Source organism: Brassica napus, unplaced genomic scaffold (genome assembly GCF_020379485.1).
Source record: "Brassica napus cultivar Da-Ae unplaced genomic scaffold, Da-Ae ScsIHWf_885;HRSCAF=1255, whole genome shotgun sequence".
NCBI classification, from domain to species: domain Eukaryota; kingdom Viridiplantae; phylum Streptophyta; class Magnoliopsida; order Brassicales; family Brassicaceae; genus Brassica; species Brassica napus.
In genome coordinates this window covers 36,925-58,369 of record NW_026016924.1, presented here as the reverse complement: position 1 = coordinate 58,369, position 21,445 = coordinate 36,925, and the positions used below count along the sequence as shown (strand labels likewise).

At 34.7% G+C, this 21,445-nt stretch overlaps 3 protein-coding genes across 3 annotated transcripts; 2 read left to right on the top strand and 1 right to left on the bottom strand.

The window, feature by feature from the left end:
• Window positions 1-491: 491 nt before the first annotated feature.
• LOC106369477 (loricrin-like) lies at window positions 492-5,377 on the top strand. The gene is made up of 2 exons (XM_013809625.3): window positions 492-1,226; window positions 1,337-5,377. Exons 1-2 carry the CDS (start codon window positions 876-878, stop codon window positions 3,593-3,595), a joined length of 2,610 nt encoding a protein of 869 aa, XP_013665079.2. The 5' UTR covers window positions 492-875; the 3' UTR covers window positions 3,596-5,377.
• A 608-nt stretch (window positions 5,378-5,985) lies between these two features.
• Window positions 5,986-15,139, bottom strand: LOC106369478 (trichohyalin-like). The gene is made up of 7 exons (XM_048775502.1): window positions 14,699-15,139; window positions 13,940-14,360; window positions 13,330-13,872; window positions 12,701-13,243; window positions 10,818-12,616; window positions 6,720-10,661; window positions 5,986-6,635 (listed from the first exon to the last, which is right to left on the bottom strand). Exons 1-7 carry the CDS (start codon window positions 15,044-15,046, stop codon window positions 6,270-6,272), a joined length of 7,962 nt encoding a protein of 2,653 aa, XP_048631459.1. The 5' UTR covers window positions 15,047-15,139; the 3' UTR covers window positions 5,986-6,269.
• A 3,671-nt stretch (window positions 15,140-18,810) lies between these two features.
• On the top strand, window positions 18,811-21,287 carry LOC106371130 (cytochrome P450 81D11-like). Its single transcript, XM_013811169.3, has 3 exons — window positions 18,811-19,381; window positions 20,042-20,425; window positions 20,504-21,287. Exons 1-3 carry the CDS (start codon window positions 18,857-18,859, stop codon window positions 21,128-21,130), a joined length of 1,536 nt encoding a protein of 511 aa, XP_013666623.1. The 5' UTR covers window positions 18,811-18,856; the 3' UTR covers window positions 21,131-21,287.
• Window positions 21,288-21,445: the final 158 nt, after the last annotated feature.

The window sequence follows — 21,445 nt, the reverse complement described above, 5'->3', positions numbered from 1 at the left end:
TAATTATTGATTAGAAGGACATAATTGGATTAACATTAGTATTAGTTCTAAGTGGACAAAAATGTCTAATACTAATGTTGATTGGGTATGTTTTATTTTATCTTATCAATCATTACTGTATAATGCATAATAAATCGAATATGCTATAATCTTAATATTAGTTTTTAAATTTACAAATATCTTACGTTTATATATTACTATTTCTGAAGAAAATTGTTTTTAACTTAATAAGGAATATTTTGTATATTTTGCAATACGTGAAAATCATTTGTGTCGTACTGAATCGCGATTTATAAACGTATAGTTCTATTTAAAGAAATGATAGAGGACATGCAGTTTTATTTCAAATATATAGAAAGCAATTTTAGACTCCGGACAGATGCCCAAAAACAGAAAGTGTTGGCTTTCTCAAATATAGAAGGTTTACATTTATACGTATTGTTATTGTATTACAATCGGATACAAATATAATCTGAATACTGCATGTTATTAAAAATGTAATAAATTAATAATGAATGAGCATATTTTAATATTTCTACAAAACATTAAAAGAGGGACTAGTACTTGAGAACTTTAATGTTAAAATTTAAGTGAGAACTTTAATGTTATAATCTAATTGAATGGTAGAAACACAATTTGCCGTCTTAATCGGTTATAGAACACGAGAGCCATTAACATTTTGCTATTCTCTCTCTCGGCCTTCAATGGATCCACCAATTTCTCTTAAAGCAAATTAAGCGTTCTTAAGCATCTATATAATCGAGTTCTTTTATGAAATAAAATCATTCAATAAACTAAAAAAAATAATAGAAACTTTAAAAAAAAAATTCTTTTAATAAATCACTCTAATTCTTTTTTTTTCATCTGACAGGAAAATGACAAGATTTCCTTTAGCAATATGTCTAATGTGTATAATAGTAGCATCAAGTACGGTATATGAAGCGCAAGGAGGTTTCTTATTAAGGCATTACTTGAGTAAACTTCCTAGACTGGCCAACGAGTTTGAACCTTTCGCTTTCAAGATTATGATTAGATTTATAGACAACCTTGAGAGCTTATGCTCCTCGAAAGTGGAGTACAAGGAGTTCTTCTCAAAACTGAAGGCTTTTTTGATCTTCATAAACTCAACAGCAGGGAAGTCTTCATCGTCAGAATTTGAGTCTCAGTTGAAAGCACATTCTGAGGGGCTCTTCAAGGCTATCACTGCATTGGGTGTCAAAGCATCGGTAAGAGTGTATATTTTGTTATCTCATTCGAGTATTAGTACATGTTCATGTAAATTTGAAATGAAAAAATGTTTTTGATGAATGTTATCTTTTTTTTGGCTTTGTGGTAGGCGGATACGAGCAAGTTGATTGAAAGTTTGATGTCGATGGGAAAAGTTATGGCTGAGTATAAGAGGAGCGGTTCACTAACAATGACAAGTGAACAAAGGAGAGTGCTGATCACATCTATGATGAAATGGGCACAAGTAATTGGTCAGTTTGTGAAAACTGTACGTGAGAAGACTGGTGACGGTGATATTGATCTCCCATCTCTTGGCATTGGAGGTGGAGATGATGACGCCGGAAGTGCTGGAGGGGGAAGCTCCGGCAGTGGTTCTTCCTCCATGGGAGCTGTAAGTGCTGGAGGTGGTAGCTCCGGCGGTGGTGCCTCCTCCTTGGGAGCTGGAAGCGCTGGAGGTGGAAGCTCTGGCGGTGGTACCTCCTCCATGGGAGCTGGAAGCGCTGGAGATGGAAGCTCTGGAAGTGGTTCTCCCTACCCCGGAGCTGGAGGGACTGGAGGTGGTAGCTCAGGCAGTGGTTCTTCCACCATGGGAGCTGGAAACACTGGTATGGGAGATGGAAGTACTGGTGGCAGTGGAAATCCATCCTCCGACAGTGGTACTCCGTCTAGTGAAACTGGAAGTCATGCTGGCGGTGGAGGCGGTAGCCCGGGTGGAAGCCCAACTGATAGCTCAACTGCAGCAGGAGGAAGTTCCATGGGTGGTGGTGGAAGCTCTAGTGATACCGGAAGTACAACTGGTGCCGGGGGTGGAAGTTCTGGTGATACCGGAAGTACAACTGGTGCTGCTGGTGGAAGCTCTGGTGATGCCGGAAGTATAACTGGTGCTGCTGGTGGAAGCTCTGGTGATACTGGAAGTACAACTGGTGCCGGGGGTGGAAGCTCTGGTGATACCGGAAGTACAACTGGTGCTGCTGGTGGAAGCTCTGGTGATACCGGAAGTACAACTGGTGCTGCTGGTGGAAGCTCTGGTGATACCGGAAGTACAACTGGTGCTGCTGGTGGAAGCTCTGGTGATACCGGAAGTACAACTGGTGCCACTGGTGGAAGCTCTGGTGATACCGGAAGTACAACTGGTGTCGGAGGTGGAAGCTCTGGTGATACCGGAAGTACAACTGGTGCTGGGGGTGGAAGCTCTGGTGATACCGGAAGTACAACTGGTGCTACTGGTGGAAGCTCTGGTGATACCGGAAGTACAATGGGTGCCGAGGGTGGAAGCTCTAGTGATACCGGAAGTACAACTGGTGTCGGGGGTGGAAGCTCTGGTGCCGGGGGTGGAAGCTCTGGTGATACCAGAAGTACAACTGGTGCTGCTGGTGGAAGCTCTGGTGATACCGGAAGTACAATGGGTGCCGAGGGTGGAAGCTCTGGTGATACCGGAAGTACAACTGGTGCCGGGGGTGGAAGCTCTGGTGATACCGGAAGTACAACTGGTGCTGGTGGTAGAAGCTCTGGTGATACCGGAAGTACAACTGGTGCAGGAGGTGGAAGCTCAGGTGATACCAAAAGTACAACTGGTGCTGCTGGTGGAAGCTCTGGTGATACCGGAAGTACAACGGGTGCCGGGGGTGGAAGCTCTGGTGATACCGGAAGTACAACTGGTGCCGGTGGTGGAAGTGGCAGCGGTGGAACCTCTGCTGGTGGCGCAAGTGGAAGTCCAACTGATGATAGCTCAGGCTCAGGTGAAAGTGCTGGTGGTGAAACCTCTGGTGCTGGTGGTTCAAGCGGAAATACATCCAATATGTCTACGGAAGAATCAAGTTCTATGGGTGGTGGAAAGTCTTCTAAGGACAGTAAAATCGCCACTGGTGGAAACGCCAGTGAGGAAAGCACTTCCGGAGGTGCAAGTGGAGGTTCAACTAAAACCACCGCCGCAGGAGAAAGGTCCATGAATAATGGAGATTCTTACTCAGATTCTACAGGTGGAAACACCATGGGGAGTCCCACCGGGAGTCCTTCTGGTAGAGGTGGGAGCTCTTTCACCGGAAGTGAAACTGGAAGCTCATCTTACCAAGCTGGAGGAGCATCCGCAGGTGGGCCGAGTGGAAGTACAACTGATAGCTCAGCTGCAGGAGCAAATTCAATGAATAGTGGATATTCTGCTAAAGGAAGCTCCACAACAAGTGCCCAAGGAAGTACACAGGGTGGTTCAGGTTTAGCTGAAGGAGCCTCCGAAGGCAAATCTTTCAAAGGAAAAACTGGCTCTACGAGGTATGAAGGTTCTTCCAACTATCAAAAGACGCACTCAAAATCCTTAGACAAAAGCTCCTTCAGCCATTCCTCAGAAGACAAAAGCTCCGGCAACGTCTAATTAAATTCGTAGGTTCAGGACAAACATATATCAATCCTATAACTTCAATAAAGAGACGGCCCTGCTAATTTACAGCAGCGAGCTGTAGAATGTTTTTGCTAAATACTAGAGAATCACCTACATGCGTTAGCTTTACTGCATGGACAATTTAGGATTTTTTTTTAATTCTGTTGTAAAATATGAATATAATAAATTACTAGATTCTGAGATAATATATAAGTCTTAGAACATTTATCCGAAACCTAAGAATCAACTGAAAAAAAAACAAAACTAAAATTGAACCGAATTTCATAAATAACCGATCAGATGTTTTATCTCTTGAATCAAAAAATTGAAACCAAACCGAGAACCAAATGGGTATATGTATTTTTAAAATAAAAATTATTTACCTACAAATATTAATTATATTTAATTTTTAACATGTGCTATAATATATGTTTAAATTTGTATATAAAATTTATATTTTTTATTTTAAAATTTTAATCGAACTATATTTAATTTAAAAAAATCAAACATAATTTGCATAAAACACATAGTTGTTTTTAAAAAGATTAACAGAATATTTTTTATATAAATATTTGATGTTGTCTGATACCATAAAACCTTATATGCAAAAACTATTTACGCTAAATACACTAATCCAATTGTAAAACTATGAGATTATGATATAAGGCCATCATTTATTATATTTTCCTATTCAGTGTGGTATATGTTCGTAAAGTTTGAAGAAAATATAATTTTGTTAATGGAAATGATCCATTAGATAATAACATGTGGACCTCATAAAATTTGAATCTAAGGAAACCTAACAAAACAAACACGTAGTATTTTGAAATAAATGAAAACGTAGTCCAGTTTGCTACGCCATGGTATTCTGCGGGTTGTTATTAAAAATGATAGGGTCAAGTTTTTTTTGAACGAATATAGGATTAAGTTATGATTTATTTGCTTGTATATAATAAGTTAAGTTAATAATGAAAGGGTCCAAACAACCTTTTTAAGTAGATTTATTAAAACTCTTTCCCTTTTAATAGTATTGATGAGTACATGATACATCAAATTTGAGAAAGTAAAAGTTACAAAGGATTTTTTTTCTTTTTTTTTTTGCCAGAGAGAAACAAGTTCATAAAAGTTTACAAGCCGGAAACATTCAAAAACAAGTTCGCAAAGGGGGGTGGTGGCGGGGAATCCAAATCCACTATATTATTTACTCCTTCAGTTCGTAAAAATCCATATTCTACAGAAAATTTATGTTTCAAAAAGATACATATTTTATATTTTCAATGTATTTTTTGTCAATTAATAATGAAAAATTGTGAAGTTCAAAAACATTAATTGCATTTCTTAAAATTTTATTGATTTAAAAATATAGAAAATATAAAATTACAAAAAATTATGCATTTACAGCTAAATTTTAATATATTTTATTAAAAATTGTAAAACATGATCTTTTTAGGAACGGATGGATTATAATATTTCTCAAGTTTTTTCAAATTAACTAACTTAAGTTAAAAAAAAATTTAAGTAATAATATTTCTCAAGTTAATATTTATTTCACGTGTTTTTACAAATAATATATATATATATATATATATTTATTTATTTACTCCTTCCGTTCATAAAAGATCCATATTCTAGAGAAAATTTATGTTTCAAAAGATACATATTTTATATTTTCAATGCAATTTTTGTCAATTAATAATGAAAAATTGTGAAGTTCAAGAACATTAATTACATTTCTTAAAATCTTATTGATTTAAAATATAGGAAATATAAAATTACAAAAACAAAACTATGCATTTATAGCTAAATTTTAATTTGTTTTATTAAAAATTGTAAAAAATTCTAAAACATGGACCTTTTAGGAACGGATGTAGTATAATATTTCTCAAGTTTTTTCAAATTAACTAACTTAGGTTAAAAAAAATTTAACTAATAATATTTCTCAAGTTAATATTTTTTCACGTGTTGTTACAAATAAATATATATATATATATATTCCACGTGAACTTCGTTGTAAGAAATGGTACATAAAATTTTATAAAACAAAAGGTTCGTAAAATCATTGTTTCCATTTTCAATGTAGTTTATTTTCTTAAATATAGGTTTGAAAATTCATTTTTTCTCCAATCAAGATTCTGAAATGATTAATCCATTGATTCGATCTACATCAAATCATCGCGAAGTTAAATCTTAATCTTCTAGCCATATTTAACTTTATCCTTCCGTGGGAAGTTTTTTTATGATGGTATCTTTTGGATGTTTATGTTACCCTGAATCTTAACGTGTCCAAGTAAAAATATAAATAATAATCTTTGTAAGTCTGTACACGTATTCCACAAGTTCAAAATCAACTCTAGTTCACCGGAATAATGTAAAACACTAAAGGAAACAAAAATTTGTCTCTAACAAAATACACAAATATATGCATAATGATCCAAGTCCTAAAAGTATATATATACATGCATAGTATCAGTGAGTAATTGCCGCTTCTTAATTTACTTGCATATCCACGAGAAAAAATTTACATCCCAAGTTCACAATTTGTATTCCGATCTATATTGTACCCACCCTAGAATTAAAAGTCTAAACCTCAAGGCGACTGGGGTTTATTTTACAACAGTGTAAAATTCTAATGAACCATAATCATATTGTTATCGACATAATGTACTCTCTAACTATTAACATCCACCATCTCCGGACTTTCACTGTTGAGATTGAAATCCAAACCTGGACTTGAACTCGAGCTACTACTAGAGCTAGAGCTAGAGCTAAAACTCTTTTTCATATGAAAGCCGTTTCCAGTGGAAGTCTCCATTGAAAATTGTTTCTCACTCTCCGTAGCAACTCTTACGAACTGAGACATCACTTGTTCCCATTTCAAAGTTATTTCCTTAATTGCTTGTTGTTGTGATAACGTAAGCGTCAAGGAACCAGAGTTCTGGCTTTGTTGTCCCGATACTGCTTTGCTCAAAACCGATTGCAAGATGGTAAGAGTCTTCATCACCTCTTGTTGATATCCTTGTAGTGTTGTTTTCATCTGTCAAAGAAAACCAGATCAAAGTTTCCGTTATGATCCTCTACTTTTTTGGACTTTTCTATTAGTTGTTTTAGGTTAACTCACCAGTCCTGACCCAAGTTTCTTGGCTTGCAAGACAGCCATAGCATCCGAGACTTTTGTTGCCATATTTGTCATCTCACTCATGTAGGATCTTGAGTCCGTTGCCTCAAATGTTGAAGATACTGGCCATGCGTATTTCATGTAGTCTTTAAGCTTCTGGAAGAAGCTCTGGAACTCTTGTGTTCCTGGAGATTTGTGCTCAAGGTTTGATATGAAACTTGTGACTTCTTTTGAAGTACTGCTCTCGATATCTGTTGTCACTTTTTTTTCCGTTGAGGAACTTTCTGATGTTTGGTTATTTGTGGAATTTGCATTGTTTTCTCCATGCTGCACGTTTTGGTTGTTCATAGTATCATTACTCTCTGTAGTCTCTTCTTTTTCACCATTCGTTGAGTCTCCAACACCTCCACCTTGAGCTTCCATTGTCTTGTTCTTTGTAGAATCTTCATTGATGTCTATGCTGTCTCCTTCAACATGCTGCACGTTTTGGTTGCTCATGGAATCATTACTCTTTGTAGTCTCTCCTATTGTACCATTCGTTGAGCCTCCAGCACTACCACCTTGAGCTTCCAGTGTTGTATTCTTTGTAGAATCTTCATTGATGTATGCGCTGTCTCCTTTAACATCCGTTGATGTATCGCTTGTGGAGCTATTATTATGTCCTTGAACCTCTGTCGCCATTGATGTATCACTTGTGGAGCTATTATTGTTTCCTTGAACCTCCGTCGCCTTATCTTTCATGGAATCTTCTTTGACTCCATCCGTTTCAACTGTATTACCATCTGTGGAACCTTCCTCCATTGAGTTATCTTTACTTCCATTTAGTTCAGTTGTATTACCATCCTTTGAACCTTCTTCCATGGTTACTTCTTGACTTCCATTACCTTTCTCCATGGATTTATCTTGGCCTTCATTGACTTCTACTGTCTGACTATCTTTAGAACCTTCCTCTACCGAACTTTCTGTACTATTCTTATTCTCAAGTGTCTTACCATCTTTAGAACCTTCTTCTATTGGAACTTCTTTTCTTCCATCGATTTCAGCTGTCTTACCATTTTCAGAACCTTCCTTCATGGAATCTTCTTTATCTCTATTTATTTCATCTATATCACCATCCTTAGAGATTTCTTCTATTGAATCTTCTTTACCACCATTAATTTCTGTCGTACTATCTTTAGAAACTTCTTCAGTGGAATTTTTACCTCCATGCATTTCAACTGTTTTACCATCTTCACCTTCCTCCAGGGAATCTTCTTTGCCACCATTGTTTTCCACTATCTTACCATCATCAGAAGATGAATCTCCCACCGTTGAATTTTTGCCTCCACTTATTTCAGTTGTGTTTTCATTATCTTTAATTAACTTTTCATCTTTGGGACCTTCTTCCATGGAATCTTCTTTACCTCCATTGGTTTCAACTACCTTGCCATCTTTGGAATGTTCTTCCATGGCTTCTTCATTAACTCCATTGTTTTCAACAGTTTCACCATCTTTGGAGTCTTCTTCTATAGAACCTTCTTTGATTTCAGTTGTTTTGCCATCTGCGGAACCTTCCTCTTTAAGATCACCTTGATCTTTCTTTTCACCCACATTTGTTTCTTGAATTTCTTCTTGCTTTTTCATCGAGGAATCTTCATTTTCTGCTTGAGCCTTTGTGTGCTTTCTTTTCTCAGATTCAACACTCTTTACTTGAGCTTCTTCTTGCATTTCTTTTTCAGATTCCTCACTCCTTGCGTGAGCTTCTGCTTGCATTTCTTTCTCGGATTCCTCATTTTCAGTGTGAGCATTTGCTTGCATTTCTTTCTCTGGTTCTTCATTCTTTGCTTGATCTTTTGTTTGCGTTTCTTTTTCAGATACCTCACTTTTTGCTTGAGCTTCTGCTTGCATATTTTTCTCATGTTCTTCACTCCTTGCTTGAGCCTCTGCTTGTATTTTTTTCTCAGATTCTTCACTCCTTGCATGAGTCTTTGTTTGCATTTCTTTTACAGATTCCTCACTCTTTGTTGGAGCATCTGCTTGCATTTCTTTATCTGATTCCTCACTCCTTGATAGAGTCTCTGCTTGCATTTCTTTTTCACTTTCCTCACTCTTTTCTTTAGCATTTGCTAGCATTTCTTTTTCATGATCTTTTGATTTATCATCATTAGACATTTTTACGTCTTCTTTGGTCTTCTCTTTTTCATCTTCTTTATTTTGCTTAGATTTGTTATTATCGTAGTCTCTTTTCATCTTTTTCTCTTCTTCTTCTTTTTTAAATTTGTTTTCTTCATGTTCTTTCTTTTTCTCTTCTTCACGTTCTCTCTTCTTTTGTTCTTCATTTTTCTTGGATTTGGTTTCTTCATATTCTCCCTTTTTCGTTTCCTCTTCTTCATTGTTATTGGATTTGTTTTCTTTGTGCGTTTTCTTAGATTTGTATTGTTCATGCTCACTCTTTTTATCTTCATTTTTCTTGGATTTATTTTTTTCGTGCTCTTTCATTTTCTCTTCTTCATTTTTCTTGGCTTTGTTTTTTTCGTGCTCTTTTCTTTTCTCTTCTTCTTTCTTTTTGGATGTGTGTTCTTCATGCTCTTTCCTTTTATCTTCTTCTTTCTTTTGGGATATGTGTTTTTCATGCTCTTTCTGCTTCTTATTTTCTTCTTCATTTTTTCTCAATTTGTTTCTTTCGTGCTCTTTCTTTTTCTCTTCTTCTTTCTTTTTGGATTTGTGTTCTTCGTGCTCTTTATGCTTCTTTTTCTCTTCTTCATTCTTCAGTTTGTTTCTTTCATGCTCTATCCTTTTCTCTTCTTCTTTCTTTCTGGACATGTGTTCGTCGTTCTCTTTCTGCTTATTTTTCTCTTCTTCATTTTTCTTCGATTTGTTTTGTTCGTGCTCTTTCCTTTTCTTTTCTTCCATATTTTTGGATATATGTTCTTCGTGCTCTTTCTGCTTCTTTTTCTCTTCTTCATTCTTCAATTTGTTTCTTTCATGCTCTATCCTATGCTCTTCTTCTTTCTTTTTAGATAAGTGTTCATTGTGCTCTTTCTGCTTCTTTTTCTCTTCTTCATTTTTCTTCGATTTATTTTTTTCGTGCTCTTTCTTTTTCTTTTTCTTTTTCTTTTCTTCATTCTTTTTGGATGTATGTTCTTCATGCTCTTTTTGCTTCTTTTTCTCTTCTTCATTTTTCTTTGATTTGTTATTTTCCTGCTCTTTCATTTTCTCTTCTTTTTTCTTTTTGGATATGTGTTCTTCGTGCTCTTTCTGCTTCTTTTTGTCTTCTTCATTCTTCAGATGGTTTCTTTCGTGCTCTATCCTTTTCTCTTCTTCTTTCTTTCTGGATATGTGTTCTTGGTGCTCTTTCTGCTTATTTTTCTCTTCTTCATTTTTCTTCGATTTGTTTTTCTCGTGCTCATTCTCTTTCTCTTCTTCCTTTTTTTTGGATATGTGTTCTTCATGCTCTTTCTGCTTCTTTTTCTCTTCTCCATTCATCAATTTGTTTCTTTCGTGCTCTATCCTTTTATTTTCTTCTTTCTTTTTGGATATGTGTTCTTCGTACTCTTTCTGCCTTTTTTTCTCTTCTTCACTTTTCATCGATTTGTTTTTTTCTTGCTCTTTCCTTTTCGCTTCTGCTTTCTTTTTGGATATGTGTTCTTTGTGCTTCTTTCGATCTTCTTCATTTTTCTTCGATTTGTTTTTTTCGTACTCTTTCCTTTTCTCATCTTCCTTCTTTTTGGATATGCGTTCTTCGTGTTCTTTCTGCTTCTTTTTGTCTTCTTCATTCTTTAATTTGTTTCTTTCGTGCTCTTTCCTTTTTTCTTCTTCCTTCTTTTTGGATATGTGTTCTTCGTGCTCTTTCTGCTTTTTTTTCTCTTCTTCATTTTTCTTTGATTTGTTTCTTTCGTACTCTTTTCTTTTCTCTTCTTCTTTCTTTTTGGATATGTGTTCTTCGTGCTCTTTCTGTTTCTTTTTCTCTTCTTCATTCTTCAATTTGTTTCTTTCGTGATCTTTTCTCTCTTCTTCATTTCTCTTGGATTTGTGTTCTTTGTGTTCTTTCCTTTTCTCTTTTTCTTTCTTTTTGGATTTGTATCCACTGTGTTCTTTTTGCTTCTTTTTATCATCATCATTTTCCTTCAACTTATTTTTTTCATGCTCTTTCCTTTTCTCTTCTTCTTTCTTCTTGGATTTGTGTTCTTCGTGCTCTTTCTGCTTTTTTTCCTCTTTTTCAATTTTCGTAGATTTATTTTTTTCATGCTCTTTTCTTTCTGCCTCTTTCATTGACTCTTCACTTCCTTTTTGAACCTCTATGTCCATGTTATCTATAGAGCTTCTATCTTTTTTTCTGTCTACCTTAGTTGTATCTCTACCGCTTCCTTGCACTTTTTCTTGTATTTTATTGTTAGAACTTTCCTTATTTTCTTTAGCCTCTTTTGATTTGTCATCCTTACCTTCTTTATTGTCTACGTTTGTGTATTGTCCACTACTGTTTCTTTGAGTTTCTTCTTTGTTTTCCTTATTTTCTTTAACTTCCAGCGGTTTTCCATCCTTAATCTCTTTCTTGTCGCCTTTGTTGTCAACACTAACCTCTTTTTGGTGTTCTCTCATAAAACTTTTTTCATTTCCCTTAGCCTCTCGCCACTTTTTATCCATATGATCTTTTTTATTTTTCTTAGTCTTGTCCAACTTATCATCTTTAGACTCGTTCTTATTTCCATCATATGTGGACTCATCATTGTTTACATGATCCTTCTCTTTATTTTCTTCCATAGTAGTTTCTTTGTTGGTCTTCGTCTCTGCTGGTATATTGTTCTTTAATTCTTGTTCACTTTCGATGTTCTCTAAGTTCTTATCCTCTGTTGAAACTCCATTGTTCCCTTCAGCCACTTCTCCCTTCTCTTCCATGGAATTGCCTTCATTTTTTATTGCCTCTACCTTAGGTTTAGAATCTTTATTCGAGTCTTCAACATGTCTTTTTTTAAACTCTACAGCCTCCTTATTATTAGAATCCACATTTGCACCTAAGGAATCCATTTGACCATTCATCGAAACTTCATTACTTCCTTGAGCCTCTTCCTTGTTTTCTTTTACAGAACTTTCATTACTTGTCTTCGTCTCTACTAATTCATTGTCCTTCAATTCATTTTTATCCTCTTTGTTCTCTGAGTTCTCATCCTTCATTGATTCTCTTTGTTGATTTTCTTCCCTCTTATCCTTCATCTGATCTCCATTATTTTTCATAGCCTCTACTGTTTTGTGATTCATAGTCTCTTTGTGTGCTCCTATGCTCTCCAAGTTTTGATCTTTTGTTGAAACTCGATCATTTCCTTGAGAATATCTTTGCTTCTCCTTCATGGAACTTTCATCATTTTTATTAGTCTCTACTTTCGACTTAACATCTTCTTTATCCTTCAAATTTATATCTTTGGTTGAGTTCCCAATACTTTCTCCTTGAAACTCTACTTCACTCTCCTTATTAGAATCTACATTTCCACCTTTGGTAGGCATCACTTCTCCATTCATAGAGACTTCAGTTCCTCCTTGAGTATGTTCTCTCTTTTCTTCAGTAGAATTTTCATGATTTGTCTTAGTCTCTACAAAACCATCATCCTTCACTTCTTTATTATCTTTGTTGTTCTCCAAGTTTTCATCTTTCACTAGTTCTCCATTATTTTCTTTAGTCTCTTCCCCATTTTCCTTTGTGTGATCTTCATCATTTATTCTAGCCTCACTCTCTTTATTCTCCAAGGTAGTATCCTTTGTAAAAAATTGACCATTTCCTTTAGTGTCTTCCGATTCAGTCATGGAACTTCCATCATTTCTAGCATCAACCTCTGACTTAACACCATTTTTAGTATCCAAATTCTTGTTAATGTGTGAATCTCCAATACTTCCTTCTTGAACCTCTAATGGCTTCTCACTATTAGCATCTACATTTTTGGACAAATAAAAGATATTAAACTCTACGTTTAACCTTTAATATTTGTTTTTGTCATTCTAAATAACTTCATTACCTCCTTTAAGGTCTTCTTCATTCTCTAAATTTAGATCTTTGGTGGTGTTTCCAATACTTTCTCCTTGAACCTCTACTTCCTTCTCCTTATTAGAATCAGCATTTCCACTGTTGGTATGCATCTTTTTTTCATTTATAGAAACTTCAGTGCCTCCTTGAATATGTTCTCGCTTTTTTTCCGTAGAATTTTCATGATCTGTGTTAGTCTCCACCAATCCATTATCCTTCACTTCTTTATTATCTTTATTTTTCTCCAAGTTCTCATCATTCACTAGTTCTGCATTGTTTTCTTGAGTATTTTTCCCATTTTCTTTTGTGTGGTATTCATCATTTAATGTAGCCTCACTTCCTTTATTCTCCAAGTTAGTATTCTTTGTAGAAACTTCATCATTTCCTTGAGTTTCCGACTCTTCAGTCATCGAACTTCCATCATTTCTAGCATCAACCTCCGACTTAACATCTTCTTTAGTATCTAAATTCTTGTTAATTTGTGAATCTCCATTGTTTCCTCCTTGAACTTCTAATTTCTTCTCACTATTAGCATCTACATTTGTAGAGAATAAAAGATATTAGTGTCCACTTTTTGACCTTTAATATTTGTTGTTTTATTTCTAAAAAAAACTCCATTACCTCCTTTAAAATCTTCTTTATTCTCCAAATTTACATCTTTAGTAGAGTCTCCAATATTTTCTCCTTGAACCTCTACTTCCTTCTCCTTATTAGAATCAGCATTTCCACTTTTGGTATGCATGTTTTCTTCATTCATAGAAACTTCAGTTCCTCTTTGAGTATGTTCTCGATTTTCTTCCATAGAAGTTTCATGATTTTTCTTAGTCTCTACCAATCCATCATCCTTCACTTCTTTATTATCTTTGTTGTTCTCTAAGTTCTCATTCATCACTACTTCTCCATTGTTTTCTTGAGTCTCTTCACCATTTTCCTTCGTGTGATCTCCATCATTTAGTGTAACCTCACTCCCTTTGTTCTCCAAATTATTATCATTTGTTAAAACTCCACTATTTCCTTTAGCTTCTTCCAAGTTCTTAGTAATGGAACTTCCATCAGTATTAGCCTTGACCTCTGAGTTAATATCCTCTTTAGCATCCAAGCTCGTATTAGTATTCGAATCAATACTCCCTCCTTGAACTTCTAATTGCTTCTCATTATTCACATCTAGATTGTTGACAAAAAAAAGATATTAGAGTCTACGTTTTTTTTTCTTCCTAAAAAAACTTATTACCTCCTTTAACATCTTCTACTCTATTGCCTTCTTTAGCCTTCATTGCTACATCGTTTTTGGAATCTTCATTGCTTTCACTAACATTATCTGAATTTTCTTGCATGGACTCGGAATTTCCTTTATTTGACTCCAACGTGGTTTCATTCACCGAAGTGCTGTTTTGACCAGTATTACTGCTCTCTTCCCCTGAAGCCGCACTTGAACTTTTTGACTTAACTTCTACAACAATCTCCACGATTCGGGTGATTGTTACTTCCCATTGAGATACTGCATTTTCGACGGCGTTCTTTTGTTCCAAAGAAAGTGACATTGATTCGTCCCCTTTTATATGTTTCTCCGTAATAACTTTACCAATCGCAGCATGTAACTCAGTGAGCGATTTCATCACTTTAAACATCTCCTTCCTTACACTTGAACTCAACTGTCGTATTCAAAAAAATAAAAATCATTGGTAAGTTCCACATGTCCTTGAAGCATAGCTGGGTGGTCATGGAAGTTAGTTCAGTATTGGCCACATAAGACTAGAACTTTGATTCTTCAAATCCAAATATTTGTAATTTGTGTTATACAAAAAAAAAAGGTTCATAGTTTAAATTTCAATATTTTGTATATCAAAATATATTTTCGAAAACAGTTATTTAAAATTATTTTAAAAGCAAGTAAACCAATTAATAAGCCGTAGATAAACACTCACAATCAGTAAAACATTTATTTGAGTCATTCAAAAGGATGAGCTTTTTTTCTTTCACTGGAACTCACCAGTCCTCTCCCAATCATCAACATCGTTTGGAGGAGATTATCGGCTTTCGATTTCATATGGGACATGAACGTTTTGGGCTCATTTTCTTCGATCATCGGTGTAACAGAGGACTCCAACTTCAAGAGATCCTTTAGTTTCTCAAAGAATGATCTTAGCTTTTCTCTTATCGGACACTCATCTTCCAGCTTTAAAACAAACCCAATGGCTCTGTTAGAGATGTATGACTCTATATCTTTAATCGTATTTGGCGCATTCACGGCTATCTCGTGTGCTGAAACTACATTGAAGCTTAAACTTGTTGCCAAGATGGTGATGCAACATAAGCACAACAAAGAAACTTTTTTCATGATTGATGATATATACTGATGAGATGGTTTTTTTTTCTTGAACTGTTATATATAATGAAATGAATCGAATACTAAGTTTAGATTTATGGAATCAATGACTTAGAGAATTTGATGGACACATCTTTGAAAAAAAATAGCAAACATAGCTTATTAGTGGCTGGCCAAATCATGTGGATTTCGAGAACTGGAGAATATTAAAGGTAATAAACTGAACCGAACAGATCCGGTTAAAACGGTTACTGCTGAAACGAAACAAAATTTTAAGCAAACCGGTGGGAACCGGCACGATGTTTGGGCCAACACAAACTCACAAGAGGTTATTATGGCTTTGCCTTTAGTGTCCTATGTTTCTTATATTAAATCCTCGAATCAATTCCATGTTTTAGTCATTTCTCAAAAAAAATTCTTGAAGTTTAGTTCAGTTTTTTCAAGGGAAAATTCCATAAAAATATCTCAACTAAGTTTCGTTAGGCGTTTTAATACTCAAGTTTTTTTCTACCCGGTTTAATATCCAAACTAACTAATTTGCTCATTTTAATACTTTTACTTTTAAAAATATGCTCATTTTAATACCCAAAGTATGCTCATTTAATAATACGTTTCAGACAAAACTTACAAAATCTCTAAAATTTAAAAAAAAAGTTAAATTTTAAATTTTATTTTAATGTTTAAGAATAAAGTAAATAAATTTTTGATAATCTTTTTTCATAATATTTTTTTGTTTTAATTTCAAATTTACTATGTTTTCTGAAGTTTTGAATAATTTATTTATTGTGCTCATACTTAATTTTTCTAAAATTTAGAATATTATCCAAATTTAGTTACTTTTATTCTTAAAACCTAAAATAAATTTGAAATTTTTAAGATTTTTTTTTTGAATTTTAGAGAGATTTTAAATTTTGATTGAAGCCTATTAATATTTTTGATTAAATTTTCATAATTTCAGTATTAAAATTGGCACAGAATTAAAAGTAAGTGTATTAAATGAGCAAAATAATTAGTTTGGATATCAAACTGGATTGCAAAAAAATTGGATATTAAAATGTTTAACAAAATGTAGTTGGAGTATTTTTTTGGAGTTTTTCTTTTTTTTCAACGACCCATATATTTTTGAAGGGAAATACCCTAAGATATCACTAAAAAAGTTTATATCACAAATATAGACTCTAAGAATCAAAATGACTAAAATATTTTATTAAAGAGATAAATATACACTTATACCCCTAGGGTTAACTAATCCAAACCTTAGAGTTTAGAGTTAAGGGGTGTAGATTTGGGTTTGAGGTTTAAAATTTTATAAAATAGAAAACAAATATTAAAAATTTGAAAATAAAAATTTGAAAAATAGTTTCAAAAAGTATTTTCGTATTACAAAAAAAAACATATGAAAAAAAAAAAATTCGAAAAAAAAAATCAAAACAAAAAATTTTTATAAAAAAGTTCGAATTTGAAAAAAATATAATCTAAAATTTATATATCTAGGGTACTAGTATTCTTTTACCTATTAAATGAAACATTTTGGTCATTTTTCTCTTTGTGGTATATTTTGTGACCAAAACTTGAAAATAGTCTATTGATAATTGTCCATTTTTTAATGTTAAAGTATACTCCCTCCGTTTCAAAATAGATGATGTGTTAGAGAGTTTTTGATGTTTCAAAATAGATGATGTTTTCATATTTCAATGTACCTTTTAACTTTATCAAAAACTGTGTAACCAATCATATTTTATAATATGTTTTGTGATTGGTTAAATTATTTTTAATTTATATTTTAATGATATTTTTGGATAAAAGACAAGTTTCTTAATAGTTGTGCTCCAACCTAAAACTTCAAGTATTTTGAAACAGAGAGTATTTAGAAAAACTCCACTTAGAAATTCATTCTCAGCATCTTTATCCAATTCTCTTAAGGAGTCTCTTATTAGTTTAATTACAAAAAAAATATATATATATCAATTATCATAAAGACAGTCTCTTAATTAGGGTACACAAGAGACGGTCTCCTCTTCTTCCCTTTCCCTGTAGCTTCTTCTTCTCCATCTCACTTCTCTCATGCTTCCTTCAAAATGGAGTCACTCCTCCACGCGTCTTCGTCTAAGAAGAAGAAAAGCAAGAAAGACGACAGCCACAGCTTCTCCTCGAGACCTGACGAAGCCACGGCCCGTTTCCTGAATCCATTCTTCTCAAAGAGGTTTTGATTTTTCTCTCTCAGTTAGCTCATGAGAACGAAGAAGATAGTAATTGGTTACTCAACTCTGTTATCCTCTGTTTCTGGTCCAACCATTTGATGCTGAAAGTTTTGTGTTTTTTTGTTTATATGAATTGTCTCACTCTCAATGATCTCACATACTGCTTCGGAGTAAAAATCTTCAAAAAGTATATATATTTGTGTTGATTGGTGTAGAGAAATCGAAAATCATCCAATTGATTATTGAATCGATTAGTAAAGGAATCAATTTTGTAATGTTTCCTATGAAACTCAGTAGAGAGATGCTGTAAAATAGTATTTGAATTTTAACTTCATTGATGTGTTTTCTATCCATTTGATTGCTCGTATGGGTTTCTCTCCTTTTTTTTTATGTAACCACCGTAATTCAAATGATGTTGTTCTTTGAATTTTAGCTTTTCAAGTATTGGTATTTGAGGGAAGCTGCTAGGATGGGTGTGAAACAGGCTCTAAGGAGCATCAATGCGTTCCCAAGAGCAGAGTGAAAGACTGAAGTTTCACAAGTACCATACTGGGAGTGATTGTGAAGTGCTTGCCCATCTTGTAAGTACCATTTTTTGCTTCCGTAGATAGATAGATGTTGTGTGTGTTTGTCTCGTGTTGTAGCATATACATAACCTTCAAAAGCTAAATATATGTAATGATGTCTACAAACAAAGTTATAATATATGTATAAGCAAATGATGATTCCATCTACTTTTATTTATACATTTACCTGTGTTCCTAGATTACTTTGTGTACATGGGTGAGTAACAACAACTATGATCTTTAAAAACAAACTTGTGTTGAGAATGTTTTATACTTTTTTTTTAAGAACCATAATTAAGAGACTTGAAATAAACCACATAAATGTGCAAATCTCTTTCTAAGTATTTTAACTCATTTTTACACTTACTTTTCATTGGTTGTTCTATTCCGATCTGGTTACCCAGACCACCTCAAGCTTGAGTAATAGAATGGCTGTTCGACGTCACAAAAAAAAACTCACTTTTACACTTTAAAAACTATAAAAAGTTAAATAAGAGACCCTTTAAAGGGTTTAGGGATAATGATGCTCTAAGGGTCTTGTCTAGATTTAAATGATGGACCCTGTCAGCTTCAACGTATCAAACTTGAAGACGAAACCCTAAGTTAGTGTCTCGATTTCAATTGGAAACGAATGATATATATCTTCTGATTTTCAGAAGCAGTTCCTAATTGTTTTGAAACTCTCCCTCGTGCATTTTATTCATCCAATCACATTGTTTTGCCATTGCCAGACTCACTTGCCAAATCTATATTAACCTAAGTGAAGAACTTAGCGAAGCAATTCAGACAACATTACAACAATCACACATCGTTATAGTTTAGCACGTGTTGTATATATGTAATCTCACATGAGGTAATATCAATTCTACTCCATTTACTAATTTTAGCGGCCAGTGGCACGAAATTATACGTAGTATGAAGTAACGTCAAAAAACTGTTATCCTCTTTTATTCTCTTCCACAAACGTGCGTACCTAATTTACTCGAAATAATTGAGGCAATAATACATTTTCCCTCGACTGTCATTATAAAACCACCTTAAGCGAATTTAAGATAATGATAAAAACAAAAAACAACTCAATAATGGAACCTTTCTACATGATTCTATCTCTTGTCTTCCTCTTCATCTCTCTGACGTTCTTGCTCGGAACACGGCGGCGCAAATTAAACCTACCGCCGAGTCCAGCTTGGCCATATCCTATTATAGGACACCTCCACCTCCTAAAGCTGCCACTCCAACGGAGCTTTCTCTCTCTCTCCAAGTCACTAGGCGGCGCCTCCATTTTCTCACTCCGCCTAGGCACTCGTCTTGTTTACGTTGTTTCTTCTCACTCCGTAGCCGAGGAATGCTTCACCAAGAACGACGTGGTTTTTGCGAACCGGCCGGAGTTTCTTTTCGCGAAACACATCGGGTACAACTCCTCCACCATGGTCAGTGCGGCTTATGGTGACAGCTGGCGCAACCTCCGTCGTATTGGCGCCATTGAGATCTTCTCGTCCATTAGGATCGATAGCTTCTTATCCATCCGTAAAGACGAGATCCGACGGCTGATATTATGTTTATCGAAAAACTCCCTACAAGTAACTGCGATTTAACTAATACTTTAGTTACGGTCTCGACTATTAAGTATCATTATAAAAAAAAATTATAAACCATATACTTCCACCATTTCAAAAAGATACAATTTTGCATTTTCAAGTAATTTTTGTCAACTAATAATAAAAAACTATGAAGTTTAAAAAATTAATTACACTTTTTAAAGTCTTATTGGTTAAAAAACATAGTAAATATAAAATTACAAAAAAACTATTTATTTATAACTAAACTTTAATATGTTTTATTAAAAAGTACAAAAATTCTAAAACATATATTATTTTGAAAGGGGCATAGTAGTATTTAACAAATATCTTAATATTTGAATTAAGCATATTATTAATACATTGTACAATTGTATGATACAATTTGTATCGAGAAATTAGAGATAAAAATAAAATATTACTGTCTAGAGATTTATGAGACTCGAAAGTTGAAAAAATTAATATTTTACCAAAAAAAATTATTTTATAAAAAGCAATACATTGTTTTAAAATAATAAAAATAGTATGAAATATTTTAAAATGACCATTATATTACACCATCTATAAATCATCCATTGTAGAACAGAGTGTTTCTATATTTTTATACCAATAAAAAAATGAACTTTCGAAACGTAACCATTTGGTTTAATAATCGAATTTCAGGAACCTGCGAAGGTGGAGCTGGGATCATTGTTCATGGGTTTGACGATCAACAACATCATTAGAATGTTGGCCGGAAAGAGATATTACGGCGATGGAACAGAGGACGACGATGAGTCAAAACACGTTAGGGACTTGATCGCCGAGGTGATTGCTGCCGGCGGTGCGGGGAACGCTGCTGACTATTTCCCGATCCTTTGTTGGTTAACAGATTATGAGAAACGGGTCAAGAAGTTAGGCGGTCGGGTTGACGAGTTTTTGCAAAGTCTAGTGGATGAGAAACGTGCAGAGAAAGTAAAGGGTAGCACCATGATCGATCGCTTGCTTTCTCTCCAAGAAACTCAGCCTGAGTACTATACCGATGTCATCATCAAAGGAATCATAGAAGTAAGTAACTAGATCTCAAAAATAAAAACAGTTATCTAACTTTATTTTTGTTATTCAAGTGATTTAAATTTTTGATAGGTTATGATACTTGCCGGGACTGATACATCAGCAGCAACGTTAGAATGGGCGATGTCGAACTTGTTGAACCATCCAGAAGTATTGAAAAAGGCAAAGACCGAAATCGACGAGCAAATCGGTTTAGACCGGTTAATAGAGGAACAAGACATTGTAAAACTTCCTTATCTCCAGAGCATAGTGGCAGAGACATTACGACTTTATCCTGTGGTTCCAATGCTTCTCCCTCATATGGCGTCAAAAGATTGCATGGTAGCAGGCTATGATGTCCCACGTAAAACAATCTTATTGGTGAACGTATGGGCCATACATAGAGACCCAAAGATGTGGGAAGAGCCGGAGAAGTTCAAGCCAGAGAGGTTTGAGAAGGAAGGGGAGGATAAGAAGTTAATGTCATTTGGGATGGGACGACGAGCTTGTCCTGGATTAGGGCTAGGTCAGCGGCTAGTAACGTTGGCTTTGGGTTCGTTGGTCCAGTGTTTCGAGTGGGAGAGAACCGGAGAAGAATATGTGGACATGACAGAAGCTGCGAAAGGAATCACAATGCATAAGTCTACGTCGTTGGAAGCTATGTGTAGAACTCGCCCCATTGTGGATAAGATTTTAGATGCTTCTAATTCTTGTCCATAAACTCCATCTTCAGAATCTTGTTATACTCGTCTCATTGTCCGAAGGCTCGTACATTCCGTGGGGCGAGACTCAACCTTACTAGACATTTTTATAAAGGTTTTCAAAATGTTTGGTAGACGTCAATCAATGTTAGTATAAAGACAAATATGTTGTGACACATGCAGTGACGTCTAACACATCACATGAAAGTTCGCACGTGTCATGTGCTATACATGAGCTAATGCCTAATGATATCAGCATCCCCGTCTCCTACTCCCATGTTGATCGAGACAAGCAAAATATAGTAGGCAGTGACGTAACCAAAACGCTTATCCT

Bases quoted from the DNA above. Each gene is read 5' to 3' on its own strand.
- LOC106369477 (XM_013809625.3), top strand. From the start codon at position 876: ATGACAAGATTTCCTTTAGCAATATGTCTAATGTGTATAATAGTAGCA. The intron at 1,227-1,336 runs GTAAGAGTGTAT...GCTTTGTGGTAG, and splicing joins CATTGGGTGTCAAAGCATCG to GCGGATACGAGCAAGTTGAT.
- LOC106369478 (XM_048775502.1), bottom strand. From the start codon at position 15,046: ATGAAAAAAGTTTCTTTGTTGTGCTTATGTTGCATCACCATCTTGGCA. The intron at 10,662-10,817 runs AATGATGATGAT...AATGAAGAAGAG, and splicing joins AAAAAAATAAGTTGAAGGAA to AAAAAGAAACAGAAAGAGCA. The intron at 6,636-6,719 runs GTGAGTTAACCT...TTTCTTTGACAG, and splicing joins AGAAACTTGGGTCAGGACTG to ATGAAAACAACACTACAAGG.
- LOC106371130 (XM_013811169.3), top strand. From the start codon at position 18,857: ATGATAAAAACAAAAAACAACTCAATAATGGAACCTTTCTACATGATT. The intron at 19,382-20,041 runs GTAACTGCGATT...ATCGAATTTCAG, and splicing joins TATCGAAAAACTCCCTACAA to GAACCTGCGAAGGTGGAGCT. The intron at 20,426-20,503 runs GTAAGTAACTAG...AATTTTTGATAG, and splicing joins TCATCAAAGGAATCATAGAA to GTTATGATACTTGCCGGGAC.